The 13241-nt window shown below is 40.1% G+C and overlaps 1 protein-coding gene across 1 annotated transcript in view; it reads right to left on the bottom strand.

The window, feature by feature from the left end:
- Window positions 1-8011, bottom strand: part of fgf14 (fibroblast growth factor 14) — a 98555-nt gene extending 90544 nt beyond the window's left edge. Inside the window, exon 1 of the mRNA XM_023404549.2 lies at window positions 7157-8011. Within this exon, the coding sequence (XP_023260317.1) occupies window positions 7157-7364 (208 nt within the window). The 5' untranslated portion in view covers window positions 7365-8011. The remainder of the gene's footprint in view (window positions 1-7156) is intronic.
- Between the last annotated feature and the right edge of the window lie 5230 nt (window positions 8012-13241).

Raw genomic sequence — 13241 nt, 5'->3', positions numbered from 1 at the left:
AAGAAGTAGCCAGAAGACCTGTCTGTGTGTCCATGAATGTGTCAGATACTATATTGAGCTCCATTACTATCTACAGCAGTAACCATGCATTACTTACAAAACTACAGGCACATCGTTGACCCAACAATAGTTTGAGGGGTTAAAGATTACATTTTTAAAAAAACAACAGTGAACAACTATAAGAACAATGCTGTTTATCTTTTTTATTCTATTTTCATGAATAGAATATTAAATATGTAATATTAAATAAATAGTAAATATAAAATATGTATATTTCCATTTTTCTACATGAGCTTTAGCATAATTTTTTAGCACTTTATCATACATGTAGCAATTAAGTGCATATTAAGATTTTTTTCACAAAGATTTTAATTTTAAGCTAGCAAATAAAATCTGCCAGTGCCAGTTGTCTGCCAGTGCAAATCTGCCACCAACATGCAAGAAGAAAAGCTTGACAAGTGCAGCAACAGTAAGGGGGTAGTGCATAACCAACAATTCACTGGCCCTAAATGCCCTACAGGAGAGATCCAAGTTTCTCTGTATAGTGCAGTCCTAAAATTGTGTTTAAAGTCATTTTACTGTGTTATGTCTTGAAATAAGAAAGTGATCCCAGTCTCACATTTAAGGATCATGGCGAACATATTATTCGAGGCCTGGAACTTTCATTGACCTTAAATGATTCAAAATGATTGAGGACAAGAAAGTTCATAAAGCTGGCAATTGAGAAACAATTTATTGCGCTATGTGAAGTTGTTCCTTCAAATCTGACAAGATCGCGTCCGTTCCCATCCACAAATGGCCAATTTCTCCCCTCTGTCAAACATAACTCAGAACAACCGCAGAAACAAAACTGCCATCAGGAGCTGCAGGTATGAAATGCTTGCATTTGTTTCTAAAGGGTGACTGACTTGATTATACCTTTTTAATGTTATACAGACAGCCTGATAAAGAAAAACATACATTAACCACCTTGTTCACAAAGCTGTCTAATTTTGTCAAATCAGCATCATTCACAGTTATCACATTGTAATTCTCATTCAGCTACATGATGCTACTCACAGCAGCCTCTCACACCACAGGAGGCAAACTGGATCTATGACACAAGTCACAAAGCAATCAACTAACCGCGCTCCTCACTTACATTCTACCTGCAGCTCATAATTGTTTGGCCTTTAACAAGGTTGCAACAAAATATATCGTTCAGTGTACATCATTCGATGTGTTTTGTAACACCTGCTTACATAACACTGATAGTGTTGTTGGACACCAATACTTTGAGCAAAACACAAATACCACTGTTTTAGCTTGAGATGGTTTTACACTTTTCTGGAGAAAGGAAAGGTGCATTTGATGGTCGACCAAAGAAAGATATAACCTTTTAAAGTGGTTACCACAGTTTATTCACAACTCTAATGTTTTCAATCTGCTAAGTGCAAGTAACAGTAAAGGTATAAACACAAATGCATTATCTGAAGAGATAGACAATTTCACCGTTTACTGTTATTATCTAATATGCAAACTGACAATGACTCCACTGAGCTGGCAGAAAATGGATCAGATTAGTCAAGCTGGCTCTGAAGGCCAGACAGATCAGCTTCAAAACAAGACAATGTTCAGTTTTCACTCAGCTAAAACTTTCCAGTTCAGTTTGCATTCACTGTTTTATGTACTAAATGTTTAAACCTGCATTCACAGATATTTTTGGGCCAACCTCACAGAGCCTACGTCCCTCTCTCTTCCCATCTCTATATGCACACTGTACATACATTTGCCCTCTTGTCTGAGCTGATTTGTATGTAAACTTGATTGTCTCACAGAGGGAAGTAGAATTGCAGCCAGGAACTTGAATCTCATCACCCCAGCAGGTCATATTTCTCAAGAGCAGGACAGAGACAGCCCAAATTAATTCACTGTGGAAAATGATGATGCCGCTGCCATTATCACACCCAAAAAGATGAAACCATGTTTCTTGTTGACCTGTGACATACCCACTGCAGCGACATGCAACTTCATCCCTTTTTTACGAACGATCTCAAGAGCATTACACGAATCGCAGCGTGTCTGAGTTTTTACACTGCTGTGAGAAGAGAGTCAGTCCATGACAAGCTCAAAGCATAAAGTAGTTGTTGCTTCATATTAATACTGCATTTTTACCATTTATTCTCTCTATTAAACTGCATTGTGAGGATGTGTGCACCGTCAGCTATTTTTAGAAAGAGGAGGTTCATCAGTGATGCATGCTGTTTTAAAATGGTCCTTAATGAATGTGTGAACTCTTGCTAAACTTGTTAACTGTAGAGCTTGTTCTTTTTAATCTCAGCTATAATATGCCGGGGCCTGCAAAACCCATGTGCATTAACAGACAAGGTACTGCAGTTTGACCATTTACAAACTTACTGCAATGTTTCTGTATGAAACCTAGCAACATGCCATGGTGGTTGGAGGAGGATATTTTTAGCCAACCCTGCTGTTATTCTAATTGTAGGAGTTCTTGTTTGAATCTTACCCATCCCCTTTAATTACAATGCTGTTTCTTTGTTGCCACAAATTAAACTAGCGTGGGTATTTTACACAAATTAATGAAGAATGTTTTAACTGTATTGAAAATCCATTACATTCAAATTCTCAAACCAGCATGATTTTTGGAGAAAGCAAAATTTGAAATATCTTGCTCTTGCTTTGTATGGTGAAAAAACAACCAGCAGCAGGATCTGGTTGTGCACATATAATTTCAGATTACACTTTGTAAGTCTCCTCTCAGCAAGAACAGCCCACAGTAAAAAGATTATTTTACACTGATAGATTCATAAACTTGATATGACAGCAAACAGTATCTAGACACATAAACTGCACCTTATTGAGTCATTCAAAATGTTCACACAGGGGCAGTCATTGTTCTTAACAAGGTAGCCAAGTCATGAAACTGTCCACTACAGTTTATAGCCATATATCTGATACAAATTTACATCTATAAACTTATTTCAATAGTTTATCTACCCCAAATCAAAACATTTTCATTTTTGAGTTTCCAGCATCAATAGAAAGGTTATATTTTTCCAATAGTCAGTATGGTTAGCCATGCCAAAGACAACTTCATGGGTCAAGCTACAGTTTAGGGTTAAAGCTCCAGTGTACCCATGGAACAACGAAGACTAAAAGCAACAGAGTGCTATAGCTTCAGTTGGGCCTCCTGGTTCCATCACACACTATAGAATTGAGTACGCTATGAACCATCATCACATGAATGCCTGGATTTTCTCTGACGAGTACTGTCACTTTGCTGTCAATGAGCTCCTGCTGTGCTACTCTCGGGAAGTCACCTGCTGACTTCATGTATCCAATGCAGTTTTGTCCTTTCAGCAACCTCCATACTGCCCTCCATATTTACAGCTTTACAATACTACAAAGCCCAAGATTATGTCAGTGAGCACCAATCACCAATGTCTGTCTTTATTAAATATGGCAGATCATGACGTAACTTTCTCCTCTAACGTTTACCACCAAATGCCCTCATTAAACCACTGTCGGTCATTGCAGCTGTAATGACATTCTGAGAGTTTTACAGTGACAACAGGGGTCATTTTTCACAATCACCACGGCTACACAGGCTGCAGGGTGGAACTCCCTGTATCTCCATCCATTTCATCTCAGCTAGTTCATTACGTAATTGACTTAATGAAGTACATTCACTCCAAAGACTTACCCATGCTGGGACATGAGAATGAACATTAAGGGGAGGTCAGCAAGGCCAGTTGCAACAGACCACCAACCTTAAGGACAAGCTAACACAGATGGAACAACTTGCTGGAAAACAGTGATGCTGCTGGAAGAATGTTAACAGGTCAGTGACTATAAAGGCTTAGTGAGACTTTATCTGAAGGCAATTTTGCAAAAGAGCTTAAAGGGGACATGTAGTCCGAACATGGTGGCAAATTGCCATGTTTCTACCAATAAAATGAGTCATTCTGATGTATGCTACAACTTTGACCCAACATTTCACTTGCATCAGAATGCAGCATCTCTTGGTGGTTTACCTTATCCTCAGACTCGTGAAGCAAAGTGACAGCTTCTCGAGTGTGCATGACTCCAAAGAGAGGAAATGCCTTAATCCATCTAATGTCAGCTCCATGCAATACCCATTAAGCTACACAAAAACATTACAGTTGTGACATATAGCTTCTACATAAAACCATCTATTTCAAGAAATTCTCATATCTACTCTAATTGTGCATCAAACCAGCAGAGACTAATGCATTACCACTTATTTGAAACAAAAGATCGAATATTTAATGCTGTACTTTGATGACATATCCACCATGATGTTGAGAAAATACTGGAAGCTCACAAAAATCTAGGTTACGCATAGTCACAGTGAACTATAGGCAAACTCTCCACTCACATATAACCTCACACTATCACAGATACAGAGACAGACAACACCAAAACATCCCACCCCTGCTTTTGCCCCTAATAGATTAGACTGGACTTATAACCTCTTCAGATGCACTGGTGATGTACAGCAAGTAAGCCTAAGCTTTTGAGTGTGGAAACAGATACAGATAACAATCACAAAATTATAAGACAGATGTCTATATGTTGACGAAGGCTGAGAGTCTTATTGATACAGCCTGGTTGCCTTAGTCTCTCTGTGTTCTCTCAGTTATGTTGTGTTACTAAAAATACAGCCAAAGAGCTGGAGCACTATATCTAGGCCTTTGCAGCTCAAGCCTAGCGAGAGCACTATACTGGAAACACCTGCCTCTGCTGACAGAGGGCCACACAGAGGATTCTCCGTCCTACTACTACAAAGGTGCTAGAAAATCCTCTGAGGTTGTTTAAGGCACCTTTGTAGCTGAAACAAATCTATTGTGTGATTTGTTTGACAGTGCTGGTTCAAAATGTTAGCAGCTTTTAGTCATAAGAAAGAGCACAGCACCCCTCTGACACAGTCTGCATCCTGGCCTACTTCATTTCCCAGTGAACTACTAGCTCTATCTGCTGCTTCAGCACAAATCCTGATGATTGTGCCCACACCATCAAGTTATAACAATTCAATAATGAGTCTCCACCTGGTAAGTGCTGGCTACTCTCATTTTAAAAAGACACATGATCTTTGGTTTGATTGACTGGCTGCATGGTGTTGAGCATTAGTTAGGGAAGTTAGTGGCTTTGCTGGGGCATTACCACTGAACACCTATCAGTCTGTTATAACCCCAGAGCCTGCTGTAGATTAGCCCCAAATTGTATTTTTGCATGTGAAAGCTTTGCACTGAACAATTCACACAGTCACGCCAAACTCTGAAGAAACTCACGGGTTGTGCGACAACACTCACCACTGGTTTGGCGATATTTCCAGGTCTTTTAAAGTCCTTCAAACATTTGGAACAAACATTCCATACACAGCAACCGTCTCCAAGCTGAGTTTTCTTAAAACTAACGAAGATGGCAGCCGGAAGTGACGTGGCTACCGGTGCCTCCAAAAAATATGTGTGAAAACAATTTATATGAAATTCTAAAATAATATCAATTAAGATTAATATTAACTTGTGAATATTGCAGACCTTGTTTATAAATATGAATGAACCTCATGATAAATTATTAATTTGTTGTTGCAAGCAAGGACTTATTACCTGCTGCCATGTTGGTTTGTTTGCTAACAGGTAGCATTAAATGTGCAACTTGGGACACCAGTTTTATCGTCTTTATCGTGCAGTCCTCTCGTTTGTTTTGTCCCTGATGTTTCGAAGAGTCTTGGAAGGATCTAGAAATGTCTCCAAATATGTGGTAAGTGTTTTCATGCGACATGTGAGGGGTTTTTTTGCGAAGTTTAACTTGCACTTGTCTTTGATTAAAAACAGCTATTTGGCATTAGCACCGTGAGCACTGAGTTCATGCAAAAGTCAAAAAGGAAAAATGTTGGTTTCTACGTGAGAGGCACAAAGTGGACCTAACTATTCTATGACTGTCATCTTAAGTGTACACCAACCATAAACCCAGGTTAACCTATGCTATGGTATGTAAAACAGACAGTTTTTAGGTGATAGTAGACAATGTTTTTGTCCTTGCTCCTGCAGTATCAGCATGGCAAAACAGTCCCGCTACAGTATGATGATGATGATCTACTACACTGCAGTTGCAGTGTCGAAGAACTGTACTGCTGCTGAGCACATCATCCTCAAACCCACAACCTGAGATAAAGTAGTCCGCACTACATGCTGTCCACCTGGGGCTTTTCTTTCATGCCTACAACAGCCTGTTGAAATAAACATTCCCTGCTCACTGAAGCTATGCAATGTTACATTTAATTAGCTGCAAAAACATTTAACTAACAACTGTTATGTATTGCTTTTTCACGCACACAAAAAGAAAGTCCAGGATCTGAATAGAAGAGATGTCGACTGCTTATAAGTGCAGGATTTGCATTAGTGCAGTGGAGCCCGGTTCCTTTCTATATATTCCTATTCGCACCTCGGCTGCCCTGGCTTCTTCAACACAAAATTAACTCAAGTGCTCATATAAAATCATGTTTCCGCAGGCCCGCATGATGCATACTGGCCTGCAACAGCCGAGAGACAGACATGAAAGAATAGTCTGTCTCCTCCGGCTGGCTTGCAGAAAACATAGCGAGTAGCCCATTTAATCGAGAAGTGGTGTTGCAGAGGGGGAATGCTGCTGCAGTAAACCCGAGGATGGAATAATCTGGTTAGGGGGAATCACGTTGGACAGAATAGCCGTGCGTGTATTTGATCCACTGAAATAACATTTAGCCTCTGTGTGTGTGTGTGTGTGTGTGTGTGTGTGTGTGTGTGTGTGTGTGTGCGTGTGTGTGTGTGTGTAAGCGCTATTTAAAAAGTTAGGAGATCATGGTGCCGTTGTGATGCAGGGGGGCTTTTTTGTGTCTGTGCGCTGCGCGTCCCCAAACCTGGGCTCGCCGATAGTAGCTGCACAGAATAAGTTGTTCTCCCCTCCCAGCGCCTCTGCATGATCCACTCGCTGCATAAATATGATTGCAGATCTATCACCATTACAACAAACAAACGAATAACGCAGATCCACACACACTCACATACACACACACTCCCTGTCTCACACACACTCACGCACAACGCCGGTTCACAGCGAAACGGAGGAGTAGGCATAATGGTGATGAGCTTACCACTTGGATTCTTGTTTTTCTTAAGACTCTTGCCACAAAGACACTGCAGCATATGCGTTCCTTTGCTGAAAATGTTCCAAAGAAACCACATTGATTTGGGCGAAGAGCAATCCAGTGGCTTAAACACCCAGATATAGATGAGATCCTTGCGGTTGCATAATAACACAATTGGATCAGTTCTCCAGGACAAGGCTACCAATTGTATCATAGAAAAATAGGTATATCCAAGTCCTATGCGTTTTCATTCACGTGGCAAAATTTTCAGTATCTGTCAGACTTCGTAATAATGGTGTGTTTTCTTCTTCTGGCGTATAAAGAATGCCTCCTCAACTAGTCGATAATAGAAAATGTACTCTATAAATTGCATGTGTCGCACCGGGAGGAGACGGGCCGCCAGTAAACAAACACAACTAACGTGAAAACAGTAAAACACGGTGGATTTCCGAGGAGAAAATCATTGCCTATTAGTTCATCACTCTGAGGAGAGGAGGGTGGATCTGCACAGCATCAAAAGCCAAGGGAGGATGCATCCTATGCACAGACTGCTGCAATGATAGCCCCAACAAAACACCACATTGCCGGATCAGGTCCAATTCGTTTCTCCTTTAAAGCAGCTTGTTTGGCGAGGTCAGATAACACCAACCTCAGTTTTCATTTCTTGTAGTCCCACACTGCAACGTTTCTGTTAAAGCCAGGCTTGGGTTTCTTGGTGTGTGTGTGTCCGTGATTCCTGGAGTGTGCGTTTCTTCCCTTTGTGGGGTATTTTCCTCAAGCCTTTTTCAGCACCACGCCACTGGCATCTCCAAAAGTACGGTGCGCCTGTATAAAAAACATTTGCATGAATTTCCTTTAGCGTCGGACCTCTGTTAGAAATAAACGGGGAGGAGGGGTTAAATTGAAAGATTGGCTTTCCATTACGTAAACACGTGGTTTCTGCGCCGTCATATCAGTGATGCTCTCGGAAATTTTTATGATCTGACTGAGACTATTGTCCAAGCTTGAATTCTTGGAAATGACAGTGTCTGTGTGAGATAGATGTCGTGCATGTGTGCACCGCATGTCAAAGAGTTTTATTTACATCAATCATTTTAATGCCGTTTATTCTCAGTGCGTCTTTCTTTTGTTCTCAGTTCTTTTAAGTTGTTGCAGCCTTGTGCATCCAGGTGGGTGTTAATGGAGAAATTGTGCATAATAGCTCTAAAGTCACAGGTGTTACAAGTCACCTGCAACATGCTTGAGTGTACCATGTGTCAAGTCATCTCAGTCTTTCTGAAGCAGGGCTGCGGAGCACCGGCACTGCAACAGATCATTATAATGTTCAGCAAGCTGAATAAGTTGAATTCAACATCAGCTGCAGAAAAAATGTATTTATAGTAAAACTGAATACAGAAGCAACATAAAGATCACATAAGACTACTGTTGAATACTTAATGTATTTAATTATAGGGTAACATTTTCAGAGTAAAAGTATATCATTTCTTTGACAAAACTTTCAGATAGTCAGATATTGTATGTTTATGTTTCCCAGCTGTGTTTTGTTCCTTTATCCCTGAGGGCAAGGGGGCAGTTAGTGTTGCTCATGACGACTGTTTCCACTGTGTGACCACTTTTCTCCAAGGATTAAAAGATTTTCCATCACAAACTAAGGGAGAAGAAGATATTGTTTTCCCCTGATTATGCCTGTGCCCTCACCAGGCACATGTTATGGAAAGAGAAAGTGTGTGTGTGTGTGTGTGTGTGTGTGTGTGTGTGTGTGTGTGTGTGTGTGTGTGTGTGAGAAGTAGTAAAGTTCAGAGTTTCCACTAAGGAATTTTTTTTATTTGATTTGGCACCCGTTCTCGACAGTTCTCTGCTGAATGTGTTTTCCATACTTCAGATCTGGGATTTAATCACTCTGAAATCTGTCAGCGCGACTCCCTCCCAGCACAAATGGCAGAAGTCAGTCTGTCTGCCAGTATTTGCACCCATTAGTTGCTCAGTATAGTGATGACCCCACTCACAGGTGTTGGATACTGTTTGCCAGTAAGCCATCTTCGTTAAGCCGCAATATGACCGACATTATGGCCCCAGCAAGAGCAAATGACCTACTTACAAACTGTAGTTCTTTACCTTCTTTCCTGTAATTTTGAATCTATTAGTGAGGGATGAGTATTGAATTTTCGCTAATATGGTGATTTACTGTAAATATGAGCTTAAGGAGAAAGGTTGACTCAAAATGATAAGGAAACAGCGTTGCATTAGATCACTTCATTGATCCTTTCATTTTCCAATTTACCTTACATGTGTATACCATGTATCACTTTGACATGTAATTCTTTAACCATATGTGTTTGTAACATATATCACCGAACATTTTAAGATCATCCTTTTTTCACAATCATATCTCCTTTTATGGATAATTAAACAAGTTGCAGTTGAACTCTGCATTAGTGAGTCATTATCAAAAGCTTATTTTACCTGATGTAACTTCAAGTGAGCTGAGCAGAGAAAACGCCGCGGTTTGTGTAAACAATATTAACCACAGCACAGGCAGCTTGATGAGAGACTGAAGGAGTTCATTAGTGAGGTTGTGTTGTGTGTTCATCTCTGAATTACAGCATTAATCCACTTTAATGACCTAGTTTTGTGGCGCCCAGGTCTTGTCAGTTGTCTGTGACAACTGGTTCCTCGGGGATGTGGGCCACTTTGAAACAAAATGTTTCCTGATTGACTTTCTTTACACTGCATTATAATTTTTGCTGTGTCACAGTTTAAAGGCTAACTGCAAAGAATTTCTTATTGATTTTAAGAGGTGGCCATCAAATTTTCAATTACTGTTTTTTTTTGCGCATGTTGTGCACCTGCTAGCACAGTTACTCTTCATACACACTTATCAGGTGCACACACACAAAGCCGCAGGACCCACACACACATATATGCAGTGCAGTGCCTCAGACAAAGAGTGAATACAGTTATTTAAGCTATTTACATGTGTGGGGTCAAATGGACTCATTGTGGAATCAGCACAAGTCAGAGTGGTGCACTCCAGGCTCTCCAGTTCTCTCCCTCTGCAGAGGCCTCTCATGTCATCCTCCCTATCGATCCGTCTACTGTAATGTAAAGTATCATCACACCCTGGAGGATATCGTCTGACAATTTTGTCAGGGATCATTAGAATACTTCTTTTTGATTGCCCAGGCTGCGGCCGGCAGGAAGTGGCTCCCTTGTGAGTTTTTAACAGCCTGTTTTCTCCTGATGGGGAAAAATAACTTGATTTAAGATGCACAGCGATAAATGGACTGGCTCCAGTTTTACTCATGGTCTCTGTGGTCTTACGGTACAAATTTAAAAGGCTCACACAGGGGGGAGTGTGAAGATGGGATGAATGATGAGTGTTGTGAGATTGGTAGGTCTATATATGGAGGTATTCATATCATATTACCTAATGTGAAAAATTAAAGAATATCTAGAAAGGTAGATTATTTTTGAACTTTACAAAGGTCTTTAGTAACAATCTGTACATATATTTTGGATTAGACTGAGGATAGTAAAATCAATGTTATAGATAGAAAGGTGGCAGGAAGCATGGTGAACTTTGTTGTGATGATTTATTATTAGTATTTTATCATTAACTGCTAAGTTTGAATGAATAGCCAGTACTCTTGTGAAAGGAGTGAATATTCCAGTCAGTTTGCCTTTGTTATTTTGAGTTGGAGCATTTTCTTCAAATTAAATCAATGGTTAAAGATAAATAAATAAATAAATAAAAGGACTTTCTTTCACTTTCCACCACAGGCTCATGTTTATCATGTTATCCTTGATAATGATTAGTGGACTGTGATTTTACACATTGGGTGCCGGTTCTTGAAATAGATCACATACTGTAATACTGGACAGGAATGAGGATTACTATGACAAAGAAGCTATTTCTGCTCTTGATTTGTACCAGTCATGTTAATAAGGGAGTATGACAAATCCATCCATGGACACAAACGAGTGAAAGTCAAACTGAAGTCATTCTGTCATTCATGTAAAAAGATGCAAGTTTCATAATTATCCTGTTGAAGCTTAAATTAGAAACTTGGACTTTTGCCCAAGGCAGGGCCAGTGCTTTCAGGGAATGCTGCGCTGGGACCACATGTATGTCCATGTTCAGTATCAGTGTGAAAACCATCCACTCCCCCCTCACCCAGCATGCCCACAGCCAAGATGTCAGAGAAGGAGAATGAGCTGTGTTTGGCACTGCTTAGAGCAAGTGTTCCCTAGAAAATGAACAGCTGCTGTGAACCACATCATGACCAAAGACTCTGTTCAAATACACAAACACACACACACAAACACACACACACACACACACATAAACTCAAACTTGGTATGTACACAAATTGCAACTAGTTTCTGCTCATTTCCACCCAGCTCTTTGCCCAGTGAGCGCCCTCTCCTTGAAGTTGTTCACAGTGTAGTCACTGATGTCCAGGGACAAAGTTGACGGGCCGGAACTACTTTCTGTGCATCACTGAAATGAAAATGAAAATGAAAAGTATGGGTCTGTTGGACTACTGATATATAAAATACATATTAGCACTCTGATTTTGAATCACTGTTAGTTCCTGCTCACTGGTACGTGGCTAAAATGCAACACCATATGTGATGTTTAGACATCAGCTCTAAAACCTCTCCAGTGCACCTACATTGTGACTAATAGGGCAAAGACCAATAGAGCAAATTGAGGAATCCCACACACATAATAACCAACTCCTCTTTAAAATCCATTGTGACCAACAATATTCATTATTGCGGAGAGATAAGGTCAATGACACTGGCCCAGTGCAGATTTAGACACTCTCCACTGTATAAACAAACCAGCCCACATTCAGAGAGTATTGTGTGCTAGTAATACAGTCTAATTCTGTCCACCAGGATATACAGCACAATATCATGGCTGTATAATGATGGCCAGAGGCCTGTGTCTTTGTTCATTCATGCTACGTGTCAGTTTCATGGTATACAAAAAGTATTTTAAAATATGCAGGGCTAAAATTCACAATTACATTTAAAGACAGGAAAATTAAAAAAAAAAAGTAGATGATAAATAAATCATTTTTGAGGAACTTACCTGCTTCATGATTTTTAGCATTTAATGGAATTATCCAGAACTGAGTCTGACAAAAAGTTTTAAGTTAGGTTGTGTCTTGTCATTGTAAACAGGCAGAATGTGTAATGAATCTAATGGTGTCCATTTCAACTTGGCATTCCCTGTTTTTCTGGCAACTGAATTTTTCCCTCTATTAAAATCCCAAAAGGCCATAATATCATCTATGGTTTCAATGCAGCCTCGCAGTATTGTCTATATTTGGAGACATCTGTCACAAGGGCATGTGTTTGAAATATAGATGAATATAGATGTTCTCAGTTTTGCTTTGGGGCGAGGCAAGAAGTGCCTTCACGGAGTAGTCACCCCCAAAGCATGAGGCAGAGCCCACAGTCAAATGGAGGAGTGAATAAGTGAGTTGATATTAGTAATGAATGCTACAGTGGTCACCCTCATACCAAGCATCGTGGAAAGCTGGCACTGCTCTTTCTTTGCCCTTTCTCCCCATGCCCTCATCTAAACTTTACCCAGAAGTGATGCATAAACACACACACACACACACACACACACACACACACACACACACACACACACAAACACATACACTCAAGTCTTAATGATGCACAAGGCCTAAAATAAAGCCCACTCTCAAATCATGTCCTTTTATAATAATTTCTCATAGAGTTTCCTGTCCAGTGAGAATTCAATATAATAATCAACATATTTGTTTCCTTGTTATGAAAACACTTTACATTTCTTTCTAAATGTCTTCTGCTGCTTTACAGTTTAGCCTGATCCTGTGGTGATTCCAACCGCTGTATTTCTGCAGCAATTATCCATGTTGTCTTTTTAATGTGTTCCCCTCAGTGAGATGTATTTCTCTACTCTATAGGGTTGTAACAATTCCGTAACATATGCTCATGAAGCCGGAGTCTACCAGAACGTACAGCCATGTGCGGTCATGCGATTGATTGTTTCCTGCAGTGCCAACAAGATAATCAATATTTCAGCTAT

Source organism: Seriola lalandi, unplaced genomic scaffold (genome assembly GCF_002814215.2).
Source record: "Seriola lalandi dorsalis isolate HSWRI2012SDOR001 ecotype SW California unplaced genomic scaffold, Sedor1 jcf7180002054248, whole genome shotgun sequence".
In the NCBI taxonomy this organism is placed as follows: Eukaryota; Metazoa; Chordata; class Actinopteri; order Carangiformes; family Carangidae; genus Seriola; species Seriola lalandi.
The sequence above is the reverse complement of the archived record's forward strand: the minus strand, read 5'-3'. Positions and strand labels throughout refer to the sequence as shown.